We start from the raw sequence: 18365 nt of genomic DNA, 5'->3' as shown, positions 1-18365 counted from the left end.
AAGGCTCTGAAGAGCACCAAAAACACCACCCTCCCTCTCCTCGCATGACATCAATGTTTGGAAAGAAGATGAGCTGCTCCAAGAGCGAGGGATATCATGAATTTACAAATTTTGGCCGCTCCATATCCTTACTGGCCCACGGCCGTCTGCGCCGCAAATCCCCCTTCGGACTTGCCCACTGTCCCCTCCGCTGTTGTCGGCTCCGCGCCACCCTGGGTGTACTTCTTCTCGCACCACTGCTTCAGGTCACGCGTCCAGTCTTGCAGTCTATACCTCCAATTCTGCTCAAAGTTGGTCCGCACGGTGCGCGCCAGTGGGCCGGCAAAGACCTCCCATGTGCGATAGATGGTCGTGCCATCCGCCGCCTCTTCAATCTCGTTGATGCGCTCGCACTTCAGCAGGAAGCCCGGGGTGGAGATGGCGGCATTGTCGAGCTGCCAGCGGATGCGCGTCACGCAAGGCGCATTGTGCCCATCTTTCGCCAACTTCAGCTTCTCCACCAGCGTGACGACCTGGCGCGACTCGGCCTGCTTCGGCGGGTCGTAGGAGATGTTGCGGTAGAAGATCATGCACGTGCCGCCCGTCATGCGCGTGTGCGAGCGCTGGCCCGTGCCGTGCGGGTTGGGGTTCTTGGTGATTTTGACGTTGTACACGAACGTGTTCCACTGCTTCCAGTCGCCGACGTCGAGCAGGGCGTCGTAGACTACTTGCGGCGGGGCGGCGATGGCGACGGCCGAGTAGGCGGAGAAGAGGCCGCCGCTGGGGATGTTGTGCGTGGGCCGCGGGCCGGTGAGCTCGGAGTTGTGGAAGTCGGCGCCTTTGAGCGCGCCTTTGACGTCTTTGGGGGGCTTTTTTTTGCTGGTCACGCTGGTTGAGGTGGTGGTGGGGGTCACGGGGGACGACATTTCGAATCACCTCCGACACTCGGGGACGGGCGTGGTGGGAAGGGAGAGGAGAGGGGAGGGGAGGGGGAGAGGAGGAGGGGAAAGGTAAGGTGGTGGAGGTTGTGGGTGCGGTTCAGCCTCGTGGGGAATGGCCCGCCACCGCCTCCGGAAAGCCCGGCCTGCTTTGGCCGCCCTTCTGCTCGTCTCCTCCTCTTCCTCCTCCCAGGCCTCTATCCTTGTTTAGTCACGCCATCACATTGCTGAATCAGGTCTCCACGCGACGAATGTAGGCTGGACTGGTGTCTGTTCCAGGACATGTTTCGACAGCCATCTCCAGCTCAAGTTGCGCGGGATTGAGGCAAGTGCTGTGCTCGCACGCGGAGTCTCTCTTTCCGCGCACCTCAGCTTATCTCCCCCAAGACTGGCTCCACCGCGCTTCGGACGTTGTCTTCTCTACTCGTGGACCAATCCAATGGATAGCTATCATGCCTCCACCACCCGTTTCCTTCCACACCAAAGGCAAGCGAATGGTGTACAATGAAAGCTACATCGTCGTCGACCAAGCTTACGTGCAATACATGCCCCCAGTTTCGGTCGGGAATAAAGAATACTCCCCTGCTGATTTGCCTATCCTCTTCATCCACGGCGGAGGACTGACCGGCGCGATGTGGGAAGCCACTCCCGATCGTCGACCTGGATGGGCTGTCCTTGCTAGTCGGCCCCCTTACACCCGATCAGTGTACTGCATCGATGCCGTCGACAGTGGACGCAGCCAACGCTGTCCAGACGACTTACGCTCGGCACCCGTCGAATACCGCACTGCGAAGCAGATGCACGAGCGCTTCCGCCTGGCTCCGTCGGAGAACAAAAGTACCGACGACCAGGAATATCAATTCCCACTTGAGCACCTGGATGCCTTGATAGCTACGCAGAGCGCCCGAAGACGAGGACAGGAGCAATATAGCGCCGAAGCGAAAGGCATCCAGGATGCCATCTCGGAGATTGGCGAGTGTGATATCATCGCGCACAGCAACGGCTGCTCTACTTGCATTTCTGCCCTGCTCGATCCCAACACCACGTCGAAAGTCAGGCGTCTTGTCTTGGTTGAGCCGGCTTGGGCTTTGACGGATTCTACGGACCACTTGAAGGATGTCACCACTTTGCTTGTTTGGGGCGATCATCTGGCTGGCCATGAAATGTGGGAACCCATTGTGGAGTATTACCGGGACCTGGAAGGGGATGTGACGGTATACGATCTACCCAAGATGGGAATCAGGGGCAACTCTCACTTCCCTATGCACGATCGGAATAGTGATGAGGTGGGTCATTTGATTTTGAAATGGCTACAGAAAGCCTGAAATAAACCACTACTTGGACTGCTCCGAAGCAAAATCCCTCACCGCCACACCGTTCGCCGCAAGAAGTGCAATGAGTTCGGTGAGCTTCAAGTTGAGCTCCTCAAACGCGCACACCATCCTGTCAAGCACTTTCCCCTGCCTTGACCACATGTTCACCACAGCATTGGCTTCAATGGCCTCGGTGGACGCCTCCTGCCGCACTGAAACGAGCCGGTCCTGCAGATTTCCCCGCTCCCATTCCTCAATCTGGACCCACGATAACGCCGCCGCCGTTCTCTCGGTGACATCGTCTACGTTCCTGTGCCCTCCTACGGCGGGCCGCGGATCGCATGTGCCTGGCAGATGTCCACCGCTGTTGCCAGCCGCTCTGCTGGACTCGGCGGCAGGTTCTGCACCTTGCTGTGGACTGTCGTAATCCAATTCGTCCTCAGACTCCTGTGCTTGTTGGATCTCCAAGGCTCTGTTACGCTCTTTGTTCAGCGTTTTGATTTCATCCATCTCGGCGTTCAATCCGTCGATGCAGCTTTGGATTTCTTCGGCGGTTGGTTGTGTACGCTTGGGCATGATATTGATCGAAGCTATGGTTGAAGAAGTCGAAGATGCCAGAGGAATAGAGACAGAGTGGCAGTCATGGGGACATATATAGATAAAGAGCCCATCATGTTGAGCAGCCTGGTTGTAGTGAAGAAGTCTGTTACAGTGAATGCCGACCAGGTCGACAGTGCCTGCGGCATACACGCCCATCATCGTGACACAACCACGTAGTCAGTATTGTTAGTGACCTCTTGTGTCATCTGCCACGTATTTGTGCTTCACGACCAGAATGCCTTACAGTCACTCGTTCAATGCCTTCTCAAAGAGGAAAGTAGCAAACACCTGAAAGAGGAAAGTCCGTGCTCGAGCTTCGACGCCCAACTTCAAGGCCGCTGGGAGACTTTCGACAACACTTGAACGTAGCACGGCATTCCATCATGCCTCCGCGGCTGCCATTGACGGCTCGTCACCTGCAAGCAGCAATCAAAGAGCCCTACATCTGCTCCTCATGTCTCGCGAAAAGCGCCACATGGAATGGAGCGCGAGGCATCGCGCGAACGAGCAGACAGCGAGAGGACCGGGACGTGCAAGCTAAACGCACGACTCCTCTACGCCCACGACTCTCCACTACGACTTTCCGCGTACCTAAGACGGCATCCATCAGAAACTACGCAACCAACGACTCCCTAGCATCCACCACAGCCGTCAACGCGCCCACCACCGTCCCCGAACCCTATCGAGACCTGTACAATGCCCTACTCGCTTTACAAGAGCAAGCCAGCAGCTACGTGGATCTCTCTAGACTGCAACTAGCCACACGGAGTCTTGAGTCCAACAATGCCGTGATAAGAGTTGCCCTCCTCGGGCTGGGAAGCAAAGGCGCGCTCGCGGCGCGGAGATTGGCTGGGGTTTTGCTCAGCGATATCCTTTCGGACGACGAGCCGTGGCAACGGGAGATACTCGAAGGCATTGAAGATGGCAGGAGCTTGCTGTTGCGCTATGGCGATGCGGAGGATGTGCCGCGGAGTAATGCGTTGGTGCGCACGATGCATATCCCTTCTCCGTTCTTGAGGACGCACAATATGGAGATCTTGATCACGGGGTTCAGCCCCGGTGCTGGAGACGTACCTAGCAGCGATGTCGCGGCGTTGGAGGACGCGTTACTTGTCCCTCCGTTGACTACGCCCAATTCAGCGGGCGGAAGGGTTGCGTTCGTTCGGTATCCCGTGCACAAAGCGGTGTTGGTTGTTGATGGCATCGCTGGCGCGGTGGAGTACGGACGGTTTCCCGTTGACTTGACGGAGGGACCTTTCATCAACGCTGCTATTTGCGTTTCTGCGCCTCCCACTCCGTCCGAAGGTGGCGTCCCTGGAGGCAGGACGGTGGATGTGGATCTTGCTAATCAAGCTCTCGAACACTTCCGCTCGCACAAGGCAGAAGGCGCGCAGCACCTCCAGGAACTGGATAGAAGTGGCGTTCCTGCTCTGGGCGAATGGATGGCTTCTACCAACCCAAACAGCCCCGCGGACAAATCTCGAAGCACTACGGACCTCAACCCAGCTGTCGGGAACTTGATATCGTCGATATTGGCCAACGCTTCTACTTCCATTGCTGTATCTGAAGACAGCGAGCGAACTCTGGCAACCGCCAACACTGTGTCGGAGCATCAGCGGAAAGCTCTGCAAGGAGCCATTTCCAGATGGTCTGCAGAAGCCCACAGCGATTTGCAACGCAACCTCGACACTGCGCTCCACGACTCAAATGCATGGCGAAGGACGGTATGGTGGCGGCTGTTCTGGCGCATAGACGACGTCACCGTCTCTGCATCCGATATCATACGGTCCAGCTGGCTCACAGAGTCAGAGCAGCGCCTCGCCTTTCTCAGCGGACGAATATTTGACGCAGGTTTGGCGACAGAGGCGCAGCTCATCGGCACTCCTGTCGCTGCGAATCACGAGGACGCACAATCTGCAAAGCCAGATGTGACAGCAGAAGCGGGCACCGCACGACTCAAAGCAGCAGCCGAGCTCGAACGAGCAGGAAGACTACTTACCCGTCTTCAACTCCAACCCCCACCAATCCCCCTCACCCGCGGGCCCTGGCCACAAGCCATCAACTTCAGCCGCGCGTACATGCTACACGCCCTCGTCCCAGCCTTACACCGCAAAGCGCAAACTCTCCTGGTCTCCGCCCTCACCACCATCGGGGGCTCCGCAGCTCTCAGCGCATGGCTCTTCGTCGCCACCGCCGGTGTCTACGAGGCAGGAGCCGTGTTTGCTTTGGGCTTTGTGTGGAGTTTGCGTCGCCTGCAGAAGAAGTGGGAGGGGGAGAGGGAGGGGTTTGCTGCTATTGTGCGGGAGGATGCGAGGAGGGTTCTGATGGAGGTTGAGGAGGCGTTGAGGGGGATTGTGGATGGGGGTGGGAGGGTGAGGGTGAGGGGTGAGGATGAGAGGAGTTGGAGGGAGGCTCGGGGGGCTGTGGAGAGGTGTCAGGCTGCGCTGGAGAAGATCAAGGCTGAGAGGTGAGGGCTTTCCGTATGACTAAAGCCAATTCAGAGTCCTGTATTCACGAGCTGTGAAGTCATGAAATGTGTGCATGCAGTTCTGCATCATGCATAAGACTATTCAATTGAGCATTGATGGACGCACTCCGGCGACGCGATTTATGCCTGAGGCAACATTCGTGAAAGCAAAGCCCGGGTAGCCCCGCTCCAAATATGGACTAGCGTTACAAGTCAACCGCACCGCACCGTGCCAAGAGTTCTAAATCTGCGGCACACGGAACAACGCCAAATCTCGAAAGTCTGTTGCAACGACTGCTTTCTGTCACGAAGCAACTCGGCACATCAACCAACTAACAACACCGCAACAATGACGAGCCGACCGACTGTCACCATCCACGGTGGTGATGGCGCCCCCACCAAGGACACCCACCCGCTTCCCAGCGTCTTCAAGGCCCCGATCCGCCCGGACATTGTGCAGTAGGTGGAAAGCGAACAAGAGCGAGGATGATGGAGATTGCAGACTAACAAATCTCTCAGGGCTGTCCACGCCGGCATGGCGAAGAACAAGCGTCAGCCGTATTCCGTGAGCGAGAAGGCTGGTCACCAAACTAGCGCTGAGTCCTGGGGTACCGGTACGTGATGCAGCATTGAAAAAGCCGCCATGCTTCACACCGATCCGCGAACTGACAACCCTCCCAGGCCGTGCCGTCGCTCGTATTCCCCGTGTCTCTGGAGGTGGTACCCACCGTGCCGGTCAAGCAGCTTTCGGCAACATGTGCCGCTCTGGCCGCATGTTCGCCCCGACCAAGATCTGGCGCAAGTGGCATCAGAAGATCAACCTCAACCAGAAGCGCTTCGCCACTGCTTCTGCCATCGCCGCTTCCTCCTCCGCCGCCCTGCTCCTCGCCCGTGGCCACCGCGTCTCCTCTGTCGCCGAGGTCCCCCTCGTCATCTCCAGCACCGTCTTCGGCGCCGCCGCCCTCATCAAGACCTCCGCCGCGAGCAAACTCCTCGAGGCTGTGGGAGCCAAGGCAGACATTGACAAGGTCAAGGCGTCGCGGAAGCTGCGTGCCGGCAAGGGCAAGATGAGGAACCGACGTCACACCCAGCGCCGTGGACCTCTCGTCGTCTACGACGGTGAGAAGGACGGCAAGGACCTCGTGCGCGCCTTCCGCAACCTGTCTGGCGTCGAGACCTGCTCCGTCTACGCCCTCAACCTCCTCCAGCTCGCACCCGGCGGCCACCTCGGCCGCTTCGTCGTCTGGACCTCCAACGCCTTCGCCGCCCTCGACTCCGTGTACGGCAGCACAACCGAGCCCAGCGAGCTCAAGCGCGACTTCCTCCTGCCTTCCAACCTCGTCGCCCAGCCCGATCTCGCCAAACTCATCAACAGCTCCGAGGTGCAAAGTGTGCTTCGTCCGACCAAGGGCGGTGCGATCACGAAGCGCGGCGTGGTGCAGAAGAAGAACCCGCTGCGCAACAAGCAGATTCTGCTGCGTCTCAACCCGTACGCTGCTGCATACCACAAGGAAGGGCTGGGGCATGTCAAGGCGGACACCAAGCCGGTGGAGAAGGATGCGACGTTTGAGGCGACTCTGATGGAGAACTAGAGTACTATCCGTTATGTACGGTTCGAAGTTCCCGTAGTTGAGCGTGTCTTTTAACTTTTGTTGCAGCTGCAACATTCAAACCTCCCACAGATCCTGACTTGTCTCTTTCTATGAACCTATTCTCATACTTGGGCTATCGAGCGACGCTCAATGCCTACCTGAACTCCATCGCTAAAATAGAATGCTGTCTCCGAAGCTTGACTCAACGAAACAGCCTCCTCCCGCCCATACGCGGAGCCGCGACCTCCCTGCCTTCAAGACTGAGTCCCGTAAACCCCACCGTACCGCCTGCACGGGACTTCTTGTAGCGCCGTAGGGCTTCGCGGAGATGGTCTGGAAGAAGGGGGCCACGGTCGCACTCCAGAAATGAGGACTGCAGTCCGCCCGCACCACCTAGGCTGAGAGCCTCTGCTATGCTCTGGGGAGGTTTCGCTTCTTTCGTTTCTTTGACGTTCGTCTGCGCAGGACTGGAGGAAGACTTGTTGGCTTTCTCGTCCTTTTCGGTTACGCGAGAATCTTGAGTGGTCGGCGGTTCGTTCTCCTCTTCGGCTCGCTGTTCTTGCAGCGCGTGGTTCAGTCTGTCAAAAGCGGCATTCTCCCCTCCATCTGCCCTCTTTGATTCCACGCCCGCCCACTCCCTCTGCACCTTCCTCGCCTCCTCGATCAGATCCATGGCGAACATCTTCGTGTACGCCCCGACGACCAGCACGACATTCCCTGGCACACTCTGACTCAGCGTCTGATTGACCAGTTTGCGCAAATCATTCTTGTGCAATTTCGCGCGGTACTGCACGTCGAAGCGATCCGCCATGTCGTTGACCGTCAGGCCGGCGCGCGAAGGCCGCGTGGCGGTCAGCGGCGTCCGGTCAAGCCTCTCCATGTACGTGCGGAAACTGGCGCGCGCGATGTCCGCGGCTTGCACTTCGGCTTCGGTCAGTTCACCGCCCGCATAAAGCGGTGCTCTGCCTCCGCCAGCGCCGGGCGCTAGATCATCGTCTTCGTCCTCCTCGTCTTCGTCGCCTGCGAGCGATGCCGCGCCTGCTGTTCCGCCGCGGGAGCTGCGTTCGCGTTCGCCATTCACGAGGCTGACGCTGCTGGCGCGAGCGTGCGTGTGGGCTTTCGAAGGTCGACCGCGCGCTCGTTTCTCGCCTCGCTTGCGTTTGCGCGAGGCCCCGCTGTCCCCTACGCCGGAAATGGCGGACATGATTTCGCTGTCGCTGAACTCCTCGTCGTCGTCCATGTCCGCGCCGGGACTGCCTTGCGAGGTCTGCGTGGGGGAGTAGCGCAGGACTGCATCTTCTGCGGCGGCGTGTTGGGCTTCGAGGCTATCTGGTGGGGGAAAGGAGGTTTGACGGAGGGGATGGGCGGAGTTGTGGGCGGAGGCGGTGAGGGGTGAGGGGCGGCGGGTGTGACTGCTTTGACTCTGGAGGGAGAGCGTTGGTCGTTGACGGGGGAGGGCCAGAGGCGAGGCGGCTGGGGGAGATGTAGCCGATGACGGAGGTGGAGAGGCCATCACGGCGGATGTTTTGCGGATGGTCTTATCGGAGGAGCATGGTAAGGTGAGGTGAGGTGAGATGTAGGTCTGGTTCATGAATTGGCGGGCGGATCGTGAATGCATGTGAGGTAAAGCTTGGATGACTAAGCAGGCAACCCTTATTCCCTTCTCACAACGTAGCTTCAACTTGGAGACGATCCTCTCCATTGATTAGATATACATCCGTTGCAAGGCTCGCAAAGATGTCTCGTGGGCACATTCCTTCCTTCACATGGGCCAACATTTTCCATCTTTGCACCATCCTGTGCATGCTCATCACGCCGGCCGGTATGCATTGCCCTCCCCTGAGCAGCAATGTAGCCATTGGCTATGCCTCTTCATCCCTTCTGACTGTTGAAATATAGTGATGGTGAAGCATGAAAACTTCAAAACTTGCGAGCAGTCTGGTTTCTGCAAACGCAATCGCGCCTACGCCGACACCGCGTTGTCCACTTCCAACTGGAACTCTCCCTACACCCTCGACCCCGCATCCATCAAGTTCAACAAGGGCGTCTTGACCGGCACTGTGCTCAAGAAACTCGCCACATCAGACGAGAATGTGCGATTACCGTTGACCATCACCTTCCACGAGGCGGGAACGGCGAGAGTCACGGTAGATGAGGAGCGCAGACAGAAAGGAGACATTGAACTTCGGCATGACAGCAAAGCGAGGAAGGAGAGGTACAATGAGGCGGAGAAGTGGGCCATTGTTGGAGGCACCGCGGTCAGTACCGGTGCTGCACTGAGCAAAGATGCGGACCAGGGCACCACTCGAGTCCTGTTTGGGCAAGGGAGCAAATTCGAGGCCATCGTCCGTCATGCTCCTTTTGGTATCGACTTCAAGCGAGAGGGTGAGACGCAGATTCAATTCAACGATCGTGGATTGATGAACTTTGAGCATTGGCGTGCGAAGGTGGAGAAGCCGGAAGTCGCAGCGGCGGAGGGCAGTGAGGAGAACCAAACAGAAGATACGGCGGTGAAGACCGATTCTGGTGAAGATGAGAGCACGTGGTGGGAAGAGTCTTTTGGCGGCAACACGGACAGCAAACCGCGAGGACCGGAAGCAGTTGCGTTGGACATCAACTTCCCAGGCTATGGACACGTGTACGGTGCGGCCGAGCATACCGGCCCTCTATCGCTAAAGGAAACTCGAGGAGGCGATGGCAAGTACTCCGAACCCTACCGATTGTACAACAGCGATGTGTTTGAGTACGAATTGGACAGCCCGATGACGCTGTACGGCTCCATTCCATTCGTGCAGGCCCACAAGAAGGACTCCTCGGTTGGTGTGTTTTGGCTCAACGCCGCCGAAACGTGGATCGATATTACGAAAAGCACGTCAACTGCGAATCCCCTCAGTCTCGGCATCGGCAACAAAGTCACCACTCAGACGCACTGGTTCAGCGAGAGCGGTCTGCTTGACGCTTTTGTCTTTCTTGGCCCAACGCCGCAAGATGTCATCGGATCATATGCGGAACTGACCGGCTTCACCGAGCTGCCGCAGCACTTTGCCATTGCGTATCACCAGTGTCGGTGGAATTACGTGACGGATGAAGATGTCAAGGATGTTGATCGTAAATTCGACAAACATCGAATCCCTTACGATGTCATCTGGCTGGATATCGAATACACGGACGGCAAGAAATACTTCACGTGGGATCCGATGAACTTTCCAGATCCTATCGGGATGCAGAAACAACTGGATCAGCGTGAGAGGAAGCTGGTGGGTATCATCGACCCGCACATCAAGAACGAAGGCGGATACAGCATCGTGGACGAGATGAAGTCCAAGGACCTGGCAGTCAAGAACAAGGAGGGAACCATCTTCGAAGGCTGGTGCTGGCCTGGCAGCAGTCATTGGATCGATTGTTTCAGCCCGAAAGGCCGAGAATGGTGGAAGAGCTTGTTCCGCTACGACAAGTTCAAGGGTGCGGCGAAGAACATGTTTATCTGGAACGACATGAACGAGCCATCTGTCTTCAACGGACCAGAGACTACGATGCCAAAGGACAATCTGCACTACGATAATTGGGAGCACCGCGATGTGCACAACATCAATGGCATGACTTTCCACCAGGCCACCCATGATGCACTTCTGGCTCGCGACAAAGACGAAGACAAGCATAACGTGAGACCATTCGTCTTGACCAGAGCCTTCTTCTCAGGGAGCCAACGATTAGGTGCGATGTGGACCGGGGACAACCAGGCGTCCTGGGGCCATTTAGAGGCGAGCATCCCGATGCTTCTTAGCATGGGCATCAGCGGGTATCCGTTCGCGGGCGCCGATGTGGGTGGTTTCTTCGGTAACCCCGACAAGGAGCTCCTGACTCGGTGGTACCAAGCTGGCGCCTTCTACCCCTTCATGAGAGCGCACGCGCACATCGATACGCGCCGGCGAGAGCCGTATTTGGCTGGCGAGCCGTACACCCAGATCATCGCGCAGGCCATCCGCCTGCGCTACAGCTTGCTGCCGGCGTGGTACACGGCGTTCCATGAGGCGAGCACCACGGGCGCTCCTATTCTTCGGCCGAACTACTATGTGCATCCCGGTGACGAAAAGGGTTTCGCCATCGATGACCAGTTCTATCTCGGCAGCTACGGGCTCTTGGCCAAGCCAGTGACCAAGGAAGGCGAGAAGGGGCAGGAGATGTACTTGGCCGACAAGGAGAAGTACTACGACTACTTCGACTATTGGATGTACGAAGGCCCGTCGACAGTGAAGGTGGCGGCGGATCTGGACACGATTCCGTTCCTGATGCGAGGCGGCCACATTATCCCCCGCCGCGACCGCCCGCGCCGAAGCTCGGGGTTGATGAAGTTCGATCCGCTTACGCTGGTCGTCGTGCTGGGCAACTCCGGTGACGCAGAGGGCACGCTGTACCTCGATGATGGAGAGAGTTTCGACTACAAGGACGGCGCATACATCCATCGCCGCTTCCACTATCAAGGCAGCACTTCGACGCTCATGAGCGAAGATCTGGGTGTGTCGGGGAAGAGAACGAAGGAGTATCTCAAGACCATGGAGAAGGTGAGGGTTGAGAAGATTGTGGTGGTCGGCGCGCCGGATGCATGGAGGGGCAAGACAGAGGTGGAGGTCAGCGAAGAGCAGGGTGGGAAGAGCTCCGCCGCCCGACAGGTGGAGCTGGAGTATCACGAGCGGGAGGCTGGGAAGGCGGCGTGGGCGGTTGTGCGCGATCCCGGCGTGCAAGTGGGAGCGGGGTGGAAGATTGCTTTTTGACGAGACATGAAACATGCGGAGGCACATGGAGTAGGAGAAGAGGAGGTTTGTGGTACCCTAAGCGCGGTCCGCGGACATGCTCGATCTTGCTTCCATTTCGATCTACGGTACTGCATGCACGATTGCCCATCTGCTGATCAGTGGCTTCGGCAAGTCATGGCAGCCCGGAGGGTGTGGAGAAGCGGCCAGGGTAGCACATGGATGGGAGAGAGCTTGGGAGGCAGCAAACCTTGGCCATCGTTTCATCCAGCGACCAAGCCACTGCGATCGTCCGTCGATTGCCGCGGTTTGAGGCACGTCAGTCATCCAGTGACTTCCCGTTACGGCATCTACATTTGGTGATCCCCTCTTTCGATGTTTTGGAATCGCTGCAGGTGGTTGCTTCTTGTCGCAAATGCATCGACTGCTGAGCAACGATGTTTCTTGGCAGTTGCTGCATGCATCTCGTCCAGCTCCAGCTCCAGCTCGCTCATCGCAAGCGGCGTCAGGCGTGGATGGAATGAAGCGAGGCGGGCGTCGGCGATTTGGAATAGAGGATTTGCAATTTGCCCAATCCAGCCTTCCCCAGATTAGGTAAGGCCCGGGTGCCGCCGCCTCTTCCCTCCGCTTCACCCCACCCCATCGACGCCGCCCGACGCAGCCTCGACTCGCGCGTCTGCCAAAGGCGAAAAAAGATCTGTCATCGCCCATCTCGACTCGCCGCACGCCTGCCCTCGCCCTCTGATTTGTCACTGATGCATCGGATGCCATGCTGTGATTGGGTGCGATTCCCACCTGCGCTTCTGCCTCTCTGTGTTTTGCCCAAACCTGGCTTCTCTCCCCATTCTCCTGGCATCGCTGTCTACTGCCCCATGTCGGACTGCCCTTTCCGCCCTTCTGCCATGTGCCACCGGAGAGGGCGATATGCATGATGAGATCTTGACGTGGGTTGGGTTGGCGAGCTGTTGAGGCTTGATATGCGTTTCGACCTGCTTTGAAACTCCCGTTGGCTTCCTCGTCGTCCTCCATCTTCTTCTTCTTCTTTTATCTCCTCTGCTCGCCCTCGCTCCATCTCTCCCCCCTCCTTCTCCTCTCTATCTCCCGTCCTCTGTGTCCTTTCGTCATCGGTTCCCGGCACAGTTCCGGATACGAGCTTGACCTAACCCAATTCCACATCCAACGACGATTGCATCCACGTGCCTGCTCCCAACCCCATAACCCCAGTTTTCCCCTGCCTGGTCTCTCATCCATCAAACCAAATCACACCATGCCCTCCAAAACCAAATCCAGCTCCAACAAAAGCCATGCCTACCTGGGCGAACGCGAACGCTCCGCCATCGAGAACTGGAGCCAGGGCGTCACCGATCGGCCGACGAAACCGAGCGCTCCCAATGCCAGCGACAAGTCCGTCCAGGCGTATCTTGAGGCCAAGATGAATCTCTTTCGCGTCGCGTCGGAGGGCCAGAGTGGCGTCAAGCAGGCTTCTCATTGATCTGGTGGTTGGCACGTGACGGGAATATCATTTACGTTCCGCAGGACGCAGTGGCAACTAAAGCCTCGCCGATTCCAGCCACTCGGATTGCCTGCAATGGTCTTTGTGGCCGCCATGACGAACTTGCCCCCATCAGCTAAGGCGGCAACCAATACTGGGGATTTTCATTGTCAGCAGCTTACCTGGCCAATTTCTCTGAATGGCTCGCACTGTTTCTGGATTCTATGGTCTTGCCGTCATCGCAAAACCCACTATCAAGTCTTCGGTGACAAACGACAGAAACGAAGACTTTTCCATCATGGACTCCAAACATATGCTCGTCTCTCTTGACAGACCTAAACATGTTGGATTTCGATCGACTCCAGCAGGCCGCGAAGAAGTCACTATCGAAATCGGACGAAGATGAAGCCACGCATTTTGGAGCGGCCGATATTGGATGGCAAGCTCTCGGCCCAGCCCTGGCATGCATGTTTCTCGCCACGGCCGTGGTGTCAGGAAGATGGGTTGCACGCCGACGCATTGCCAAGTGCGAGGGATTGGACGACTATGTGGTGTCATTCTCGCTCGTGTGTTTCGCTCGTCTCCGGAATTCGTATGCGGCAAACCCATCTTAACAACAGGCCAAACAGATCCTCTCCTGGGCAATGACGGCCCTCATCGCCGCCGAAGTCAACGGCGGCAGAGGCGTCTACGCCGGCCCTGTGCAGCTGCAGACCATCGCCAAGCTCGTCATCGCAAGCAACTGCCTCTGGATCCTCATCGTGAACATCACCAAAGCCTCCATTCTAATCCAATACCTGCGCATCTTCAGCGACCCTCCCCTCCGCCGCATCTGCTACCTCTTCCTCACCCTCCTCCTCCCCGCAGCCAGCTGGGCCCTCTTCGCCGGCATCTTCCTCTGCACCCCAACGGCAAAACTATGGAACCCGACTATTACCGGCCACTGCATCAGCGCCCAGCGCTACTGGCTCTCAGTCGCAGGCACGGACATCAGCCTCGACTTCCTTATCCTCCTCCTGCCACTCCCGGCAATCACTGCACTGCATCTCCCGCGCAAGCAGAAAATCATCCTCGTCGCCCTCTTCGGTCTCGGCTTCTTCGTCTGCGCCGTCAGCGTCGTGCGTCTGCTCACAGTCCTCATCGCCGCCAATCAAGGCCATTACGTGCAATCGGGCCTCTGGGCTGTGATCTGGTCGGCCGTGGAAGCGAACGTGGGCATCACCTGCGCCTCTCTGCTCTCACTTAAACCGCTGCTTGTCAAAATCTTCCCGAGGCTGGGAGAGGAAACGCAGCCCCCAAGCCACAGCATGCGTCTCGCTTTTGTCGAAAGTGGAGCCGATGTGTGGCGCGATGAGTCGACGAAGGTGCTGCCCACGGGCATGACTTCTTCCCTCAACTCGCCGCTTTTCACTAGGCCTTCGACGGCGTGGAGTAGTCGCAGCGGAGCTTTGAAGGGCTCTTTTTCAACGGGCAGACCTGGGAGTCCGCAGTCTGCAGTCTTCGGCAGTGCGGTTGAAGGCGTTGCGTCGCCGCAGAGGGCCTTTCCAATGCGAGGAGAAGACCTCGACTTGCTCCAGATGCTGGGCGAGGAGCCGGAGGAAGCGCGAGCGAGAGCTGGTTGGCGAAACTCGTGGTTTGTCGAAGATGTGTGAGACATTAAATAAACCAATCAATCTACGAAATGGAATATCCGTTTAATCCCAATCTCAAGCTCAGACTGTCCAGGACTAGCAAAACGCCTACAGTTCCGTAGTGGTGTACTCCTCTCCATCAACATCCATCATCTCGCTATCCTCTACGCCCAGCACGACCCGCGTGCCTTCCCCATCCGGAACGCCCATCGTCGTCCCGCCCAGCGTCGTATCCCTCAGCGTCCGCTGCATAACAGTCAAATCCTCATCCTCCTCTACTTCCTCCTCTATCTCCTCCTCCTCAGCGCCGTGCTGCACCTCCGTACTCTCCACCACCGTCTCCTCAGCCCCACCGCCCCCTCGTTCCAACGCGGTAACAGCATTCATCAACTTGAGCAACGCATCGCGCAGTTTCGTCAGGACATTGCGCGAAGTCGCATCGCCCGCCACCTTCGCGTCGAACGCCTCTTGCACCAACGTGAGCACGTGCGCCAGCGTGTCCGCCTCGCATGCGCCCGCGGGGAGGTGCAGCTTGCCCAGCATGGAAAAGAGGACTTTGCGCTCTTCCTTTTCCAGCTGGCCTGCTTTCGTCGGGCCCGTGAGGCGCTCGAGCACGTGCGCGGCGAGCAGGAAGTGCGTGTCCCCTGCTGCATTGATCCCGGCTGCTTCGGGCGCTGCGGATTCGGCGAAGCCGACCATTTTCCGTGGATCCGTCCAGTCGAGTAGCATTTGGCCGACGACGCTTAGCTTCACCATCGTGTCGCCTGCTTCGTCGTCGGCGTCTAGGTCGTCGAGCAGGGCGTCGCGGAGGGTTGCGAGTTTTGCGATGACGGGGACGGCGACTGTGGCCATGAGTTTGGCGTTTCCGGCGCGGCTGTGGCAGTACACGGGCAGGAAGTAGGAGAGGCTTTGGCGGAGTTGGGCGTTGGAGTTGGTTTCTGGGTCAAAGTAGGTGATGACGAGTTGTTTCAGGAGGTCCTCGTTCGTGATGAGACGGCTGAGCATTGCTTTTGACAAAGCGGTGGCGCCGGTGGATTGCACGGCCGGATCGTCGGATTTCAAGGCTTTCTGGAAGGCCTTGATAATTTGCTTGGTGAGTTGATTAGCGTCTTGTTGCTGCTCTGTTGCAGTGGTATTGTCGATGCTCGATTCCGCCAGGAGAGAAGGATGGGTGATCAGGATGTCCGCGATGATTTGCAACGCGATGACTTGCAGCGTTGGGTGGCCTTTGGCGAAGCAGTGCAAGAAGAGAGTCAGGTTCTCTTGGGCGAGGTTCTTGCCTAGAAGGCAGCAGAGGCCCAAGCAGAGCAGTCCTCGCTCGCGGATAGGCGCTTCCTGGCTGCGCACCGCCGGGACGACGAGGTTGTTCAGCATGGTGACGAGGTTAGCATCGTCTTCGAGATCCCCGCCGACATTCTGCAGCATGCAGAGAGCTATGTGGAGGCATTTCATGTTGACCATGATCTCGCGGATGTAGGCTTCCTCAGCCTCCGCTGCGTCTTCAGGCATCGTGCCTTTGGCCTTCTTAGATTTTCGTGCTCGCTCTGATCCTCCAGTGGCACCGTCGATTGCGTCCTCATCGACGAAGGAGGTGGCTGAGTGGAAACTCTCGTCGACGTTGGAGGAGATGTCGTCACCCGCCGCGTTCTCACCCATAATCGTGTCGTGGACCTCCGCGATAGCCTCCAGCACAATGCCACAGAACTGCCGCTCTCCTTTGTTGTCCTCACCACACACCATGCGAAGCACCTCAACCACTAGTCTCGTCGCTTCTTCTGGTAGATCGGCGATAGCAAGAGCCTCCCTCATCAGACCGAACATCTTCCTTCTGCCCACCTCGTCGGAATAATCAAACGTAAGTGCCATGTGCAGCAATTGCTCAACAACGAACTCGCTCTGCGCGGAGTCTTCCTCCGCATCTGCATCTTCACCCGTGGCAGCTTCCCGCATGTGCTCAATCAGTTTGTTCAGCTCGCGCTCGAGGAAGAAGCCGAATTTCGTCACCTCCGGCAGCTTCTCCTCGACCAAGGCGTTCAAGTCACGGTGGTGGACCTCCTTGTTGCCCTGGCGGCAGAAGTCGTTGAACGTCCTCGCTACGAAGGCGAGTTCGGGATTCAAGTCATCCCAGAAGTGGTCGGGAAAGGAGACGTAGTCGAGGTAGTCAGGCCTTCCGGCCCAGAACTCCTGCATGGCTGTCAAAGCGATGCCACCTTCAGTGCCGGAGTTGACCACGTCTATCCGTTCGAGCAATTCGAGGAGAGCGTCGAGTGAGGGCTCGGCGGCCTGATTTGCAGCCGCCTTTTGCGCCTGACCGTCTTCACCTTCAGCTTGTTCCGCAGTCTGAGCAGCTGGAAGGGCAGCGCAGTCTTCAATCCAGCGTTCTCGGAACAGCCGCGCAGTCGCATTTCGCACGTTTTCGTCCCGATCGCGCAAACCCCAGCGGAGAAGCTTCTCACGATGTGTGAGACTGAGATGTCTGAAGTCGCCAAGCGCAGGAAGAAGTCGGGCATATAAGGCTCGGCGGGTGCTGGCGTCGGCATCTCTGGCGCGCTCGAGGAGGTAGGGCAGAACTTCTTTTGTCAGTGGGAGGTTGAGAAGGAGGTTGCGCCTGACTTCCGCAGCGGGGTCGTTTTGAAGGACGTTGAGCAATTTCTCCAGCACGCCGGTTCCGACCTCGTTATCAGAGTCCGAATCATCGTCCTTTTCATCGTCATCAACCTCAGCAGCCAAGCGCCCAAGTCCGTACACGGCTTGCAACCTGACCATAGCTTCTTTGTCGTGAATACGCTTGAGCAAAGCCAGGCGAAGTTTGTGAAACAGCGTGTCGTCCAGCGTGTCCAAGCTGTTGATGATGTGGCTCGTAATCTGCGTGGCACGGAAACGAATGTTCTTGTCCTTTGCGTTCATCTTCGGCAGCAGCTCTTGCAGCACCTGGGTCGTCAATCTAGACGTGGGCGTTTCCGGTAGGCTAGTCGCATCGGGATCCCCTTGGTCCGCGATCTCGTTGTCTTTGCCGCTCGCGGCGTTCAAGAAGGTGCCGAGAAAGCGAATCACCCGGTCACCAGCAGGCTCCGCCTTCTTGACGGGCAAGACGCGCAGCACGCATCGCACCGTCTCTTTATTGAAGTCGTCTTCATCAAACTCCTCCTCCGCCCGTTTGCCCTTCTTCAGGGTGACGGGCTCGTAGCAGCATTGCTCTTGCACCTTTCGCAGGGCGAAGCATAGTTTGCTATGTCGCGTAACAGACTTCTGTGATTCCGCGAAGATGGTGCAGATGCTGCGTCGAAGGCTGGTGTCGTCGCCTTCGTCTGGAATGTCGGTTATGGGAGAGCTGGTTCGTCCGGCGGACTTGAGCGACAGAGCGCTGCTGCGCGTACCGCGAGTGACGCGGCCCGGCATGTCTGATGTGTGTGTAGGTCGTGTCAGTGGTGATCCTGTGGCTTCTGGGTGTTTGTGTTGGCGCCTCCGAGATGTGAAATTGAAGGTGTCGTTGCAATGTTTACCGCGACGTCAACAAAGCGCGCGGAAAGTTTCCGCCAACTTTCCCTGGCCTTGGCGCTGTCGCCATACATCATTCCGTAATGGCTTTCGTTCACACAACG

The 18365-nt window shown here is 57.8% G+C and overlaps 8 protein-coding genes across 8 annotated transcripts; 5 read left to right on the top strand and 3 right to left on the bottom strand.

The window, feature by feature from the left end:
• Positions 1–43: 43 nt before the first annotated feature.
• On the bottom strand, positions 44–1137 carry BDY17DRAFT_146258 (uncharacterized protein). The gene has a single exon (XM_033729573.1). It carries the CDS (start codon positions 903–905, stop codon positions 129–131), a length of 777 nt encoding a protein of 258 aa, XP_033589946.1. The 5' UTR covers positions 906–1137; the 3' UTR covers positions 44–128.
• BDY17DRAFT_146252 (Alpha/Beta hydrolase protein) lies at positions 1123–2413 on the top strand. Its single transcript, XM_033729572.1, has one exon. It carries the CDS (start codon positions 1370–1372, stop codon positions 2240–2242), a length of 873 nt encoding a protein of 290 aa, XP_033589945.1. The 5' UTR covers positions 1123–1369; the 3' UTR covers positions 2243–2413.
• Positions 2414–3213: 800 nt separating this feature from the next.
• On the top strand, positions 3214–5301 carry BDY17DRAFT_324115 (uncharacterized protein; the record flags this gene model as incomplete). Its single annotated transcript, XM_033737134.1, has 1 exon — positions 3214–5301. The coding sequence occupies one exon, from the start codon at positions 3214–3216 to the stop codon at positions 5299–5301; it is 2088 nt and encodes a 695-aa protein (XP_033589944.1).
• Positions 5302–5646: 345 nt separating this feature from the next.
• Positions 5647–6889, top strand: BDY17DRAFT_316783 (ribosomal protein L4 domain-containing protein; the record flags this gene model as incomplete). The annotated part of the gene is made up of 3 exons (XM_033736033.1): positions 5647–5756; positions 5817–5911; positions 5979–6889. 3 exons carry the CDS (start codon positions 5647–5649, stop codon positions 6887–6889), a joined length of 1116 nt encoding a protein of 371 aa, XP_033589943.1.
• Positions 6890–6970: 81 nt separating this feature from the next.
• On the bottom strand, positions 6971–8470 carry BDY17DRAFT_297336 (uncharacterized protein). The gene has a single exon (XM_033733584.1). It carries the CDS (start codon positions 8400–8402, stop codon positions 7092–7094), a length of 1311 nt encoding a protein of 436 aa, XP_033589942.1. The 5' UTR covers positions 8403–8470; the 3' UTR covers positions 6971–7091.
• Positions 8471–8626: 156 nt separating this feature from the next.
• Positions 8627–11661, top strand: BDY17DRAFT_310393 (putative alpha glucosidase II, alpha subunit; the record flags this gene model as incomplete). The annotated part of the gene is made up of 2 exons (XM_033735431.1): positions 8627–8711; positions 8789–11661. 2 exons carry the CDS (start codon positions 8627–8629, stop codon positions 11659–11661), a joined length of 2958 nt encoding a protein of 985 aa, XP_033589941.1.
• A 1938-nt stretch (positions 11662–13599) lies between these two features.
• On the top strand, positions 13600–14567 carry BDY17DRAFT_316781 (uncharacterized protein; the record flags this gene model as incomplete). The annotated part of the gene is made up of 3 exons (XM_033736032.1): positions 13600–13698; positions 13762–14388; positions 14547–14567. The coding sequence occupies 3 exons, from the start codon at positions 13600–13602 to the stop codon at positions 14565–14567; spliced, it is 747 nt and encodes a 248-aa protein (XP_033589940.1).
• A 252-nt stretch (positions 14568–14819) lies between these two features.
• On the bottom strand, positions 14820–18253 carry BDY17DRAFT_297333 (nuclear condensing complex subunit). The gene has a single exon (XM_033733583.1). It carries the CDS (start codon positions 18160–18162, stop codon positions 14872–14874), a length of 3291 nt encoding a protein of 1096 aa, XP_033589939.1. The 5' UTR covers positions 18163–18253; the 3' UTR covers positions 14820–14871.
• Between the last annotated feature and the right edge of the window lie 112 nt (positions 18254–18365).

This window comes from Neohortaea acidophila, assembly GCF_010093505.1.
Source record: "Neohortaea acidophila strain CBS 113389 unplaced genomic scaffold BDY17scaffold_5, whole genome shotgun sequence".
NCBI classification, from domain to species: domain Eukaryota; kingdom Fungi; phylum Ascomycota; class Dothideomycetes; order Mycosphaerellales; family Teratosphaeriaceae; genus Neohortaea; species Neohortaea acidophila.
This window is presented reverse-complemented; position numbering and strand designations above follow the sequence as displayed.

Bases quoted from the DNA above. Each gene is read 5' to 3' on its own strand.
- BDY17DRAFT_146258 (XM_033729573.1), bottom strand. From the start codon at position 905: ATGTCGTCCCCCGTGACCCCCACCACCACCTCAACCAGCGTGACCAGC.
- BDY17DRAFT_146252 (XM_033729572.1), top strand. From the start codon at position 1,370: ATGCCTCCACCACCCGTTTCCTTCCACACCAAAGGCAAGCGAATGGTG.
- BDY17DRAFT_297336 (XM_033733584.1), bottom strand. From the start codon at position 8,402: ATGGCCTCTCCACCTCCGTCATCGGCTACATCTCCCCCAGCCGCCTCG.
- BDY17DRAFT_297333 (XM_033733583.1), bottom strand. From the start codon at position 18,162: ATGCCGGGCCGCGTCACTCGCGGTACGCGCAGCAGCGCTCTGTCGCTC.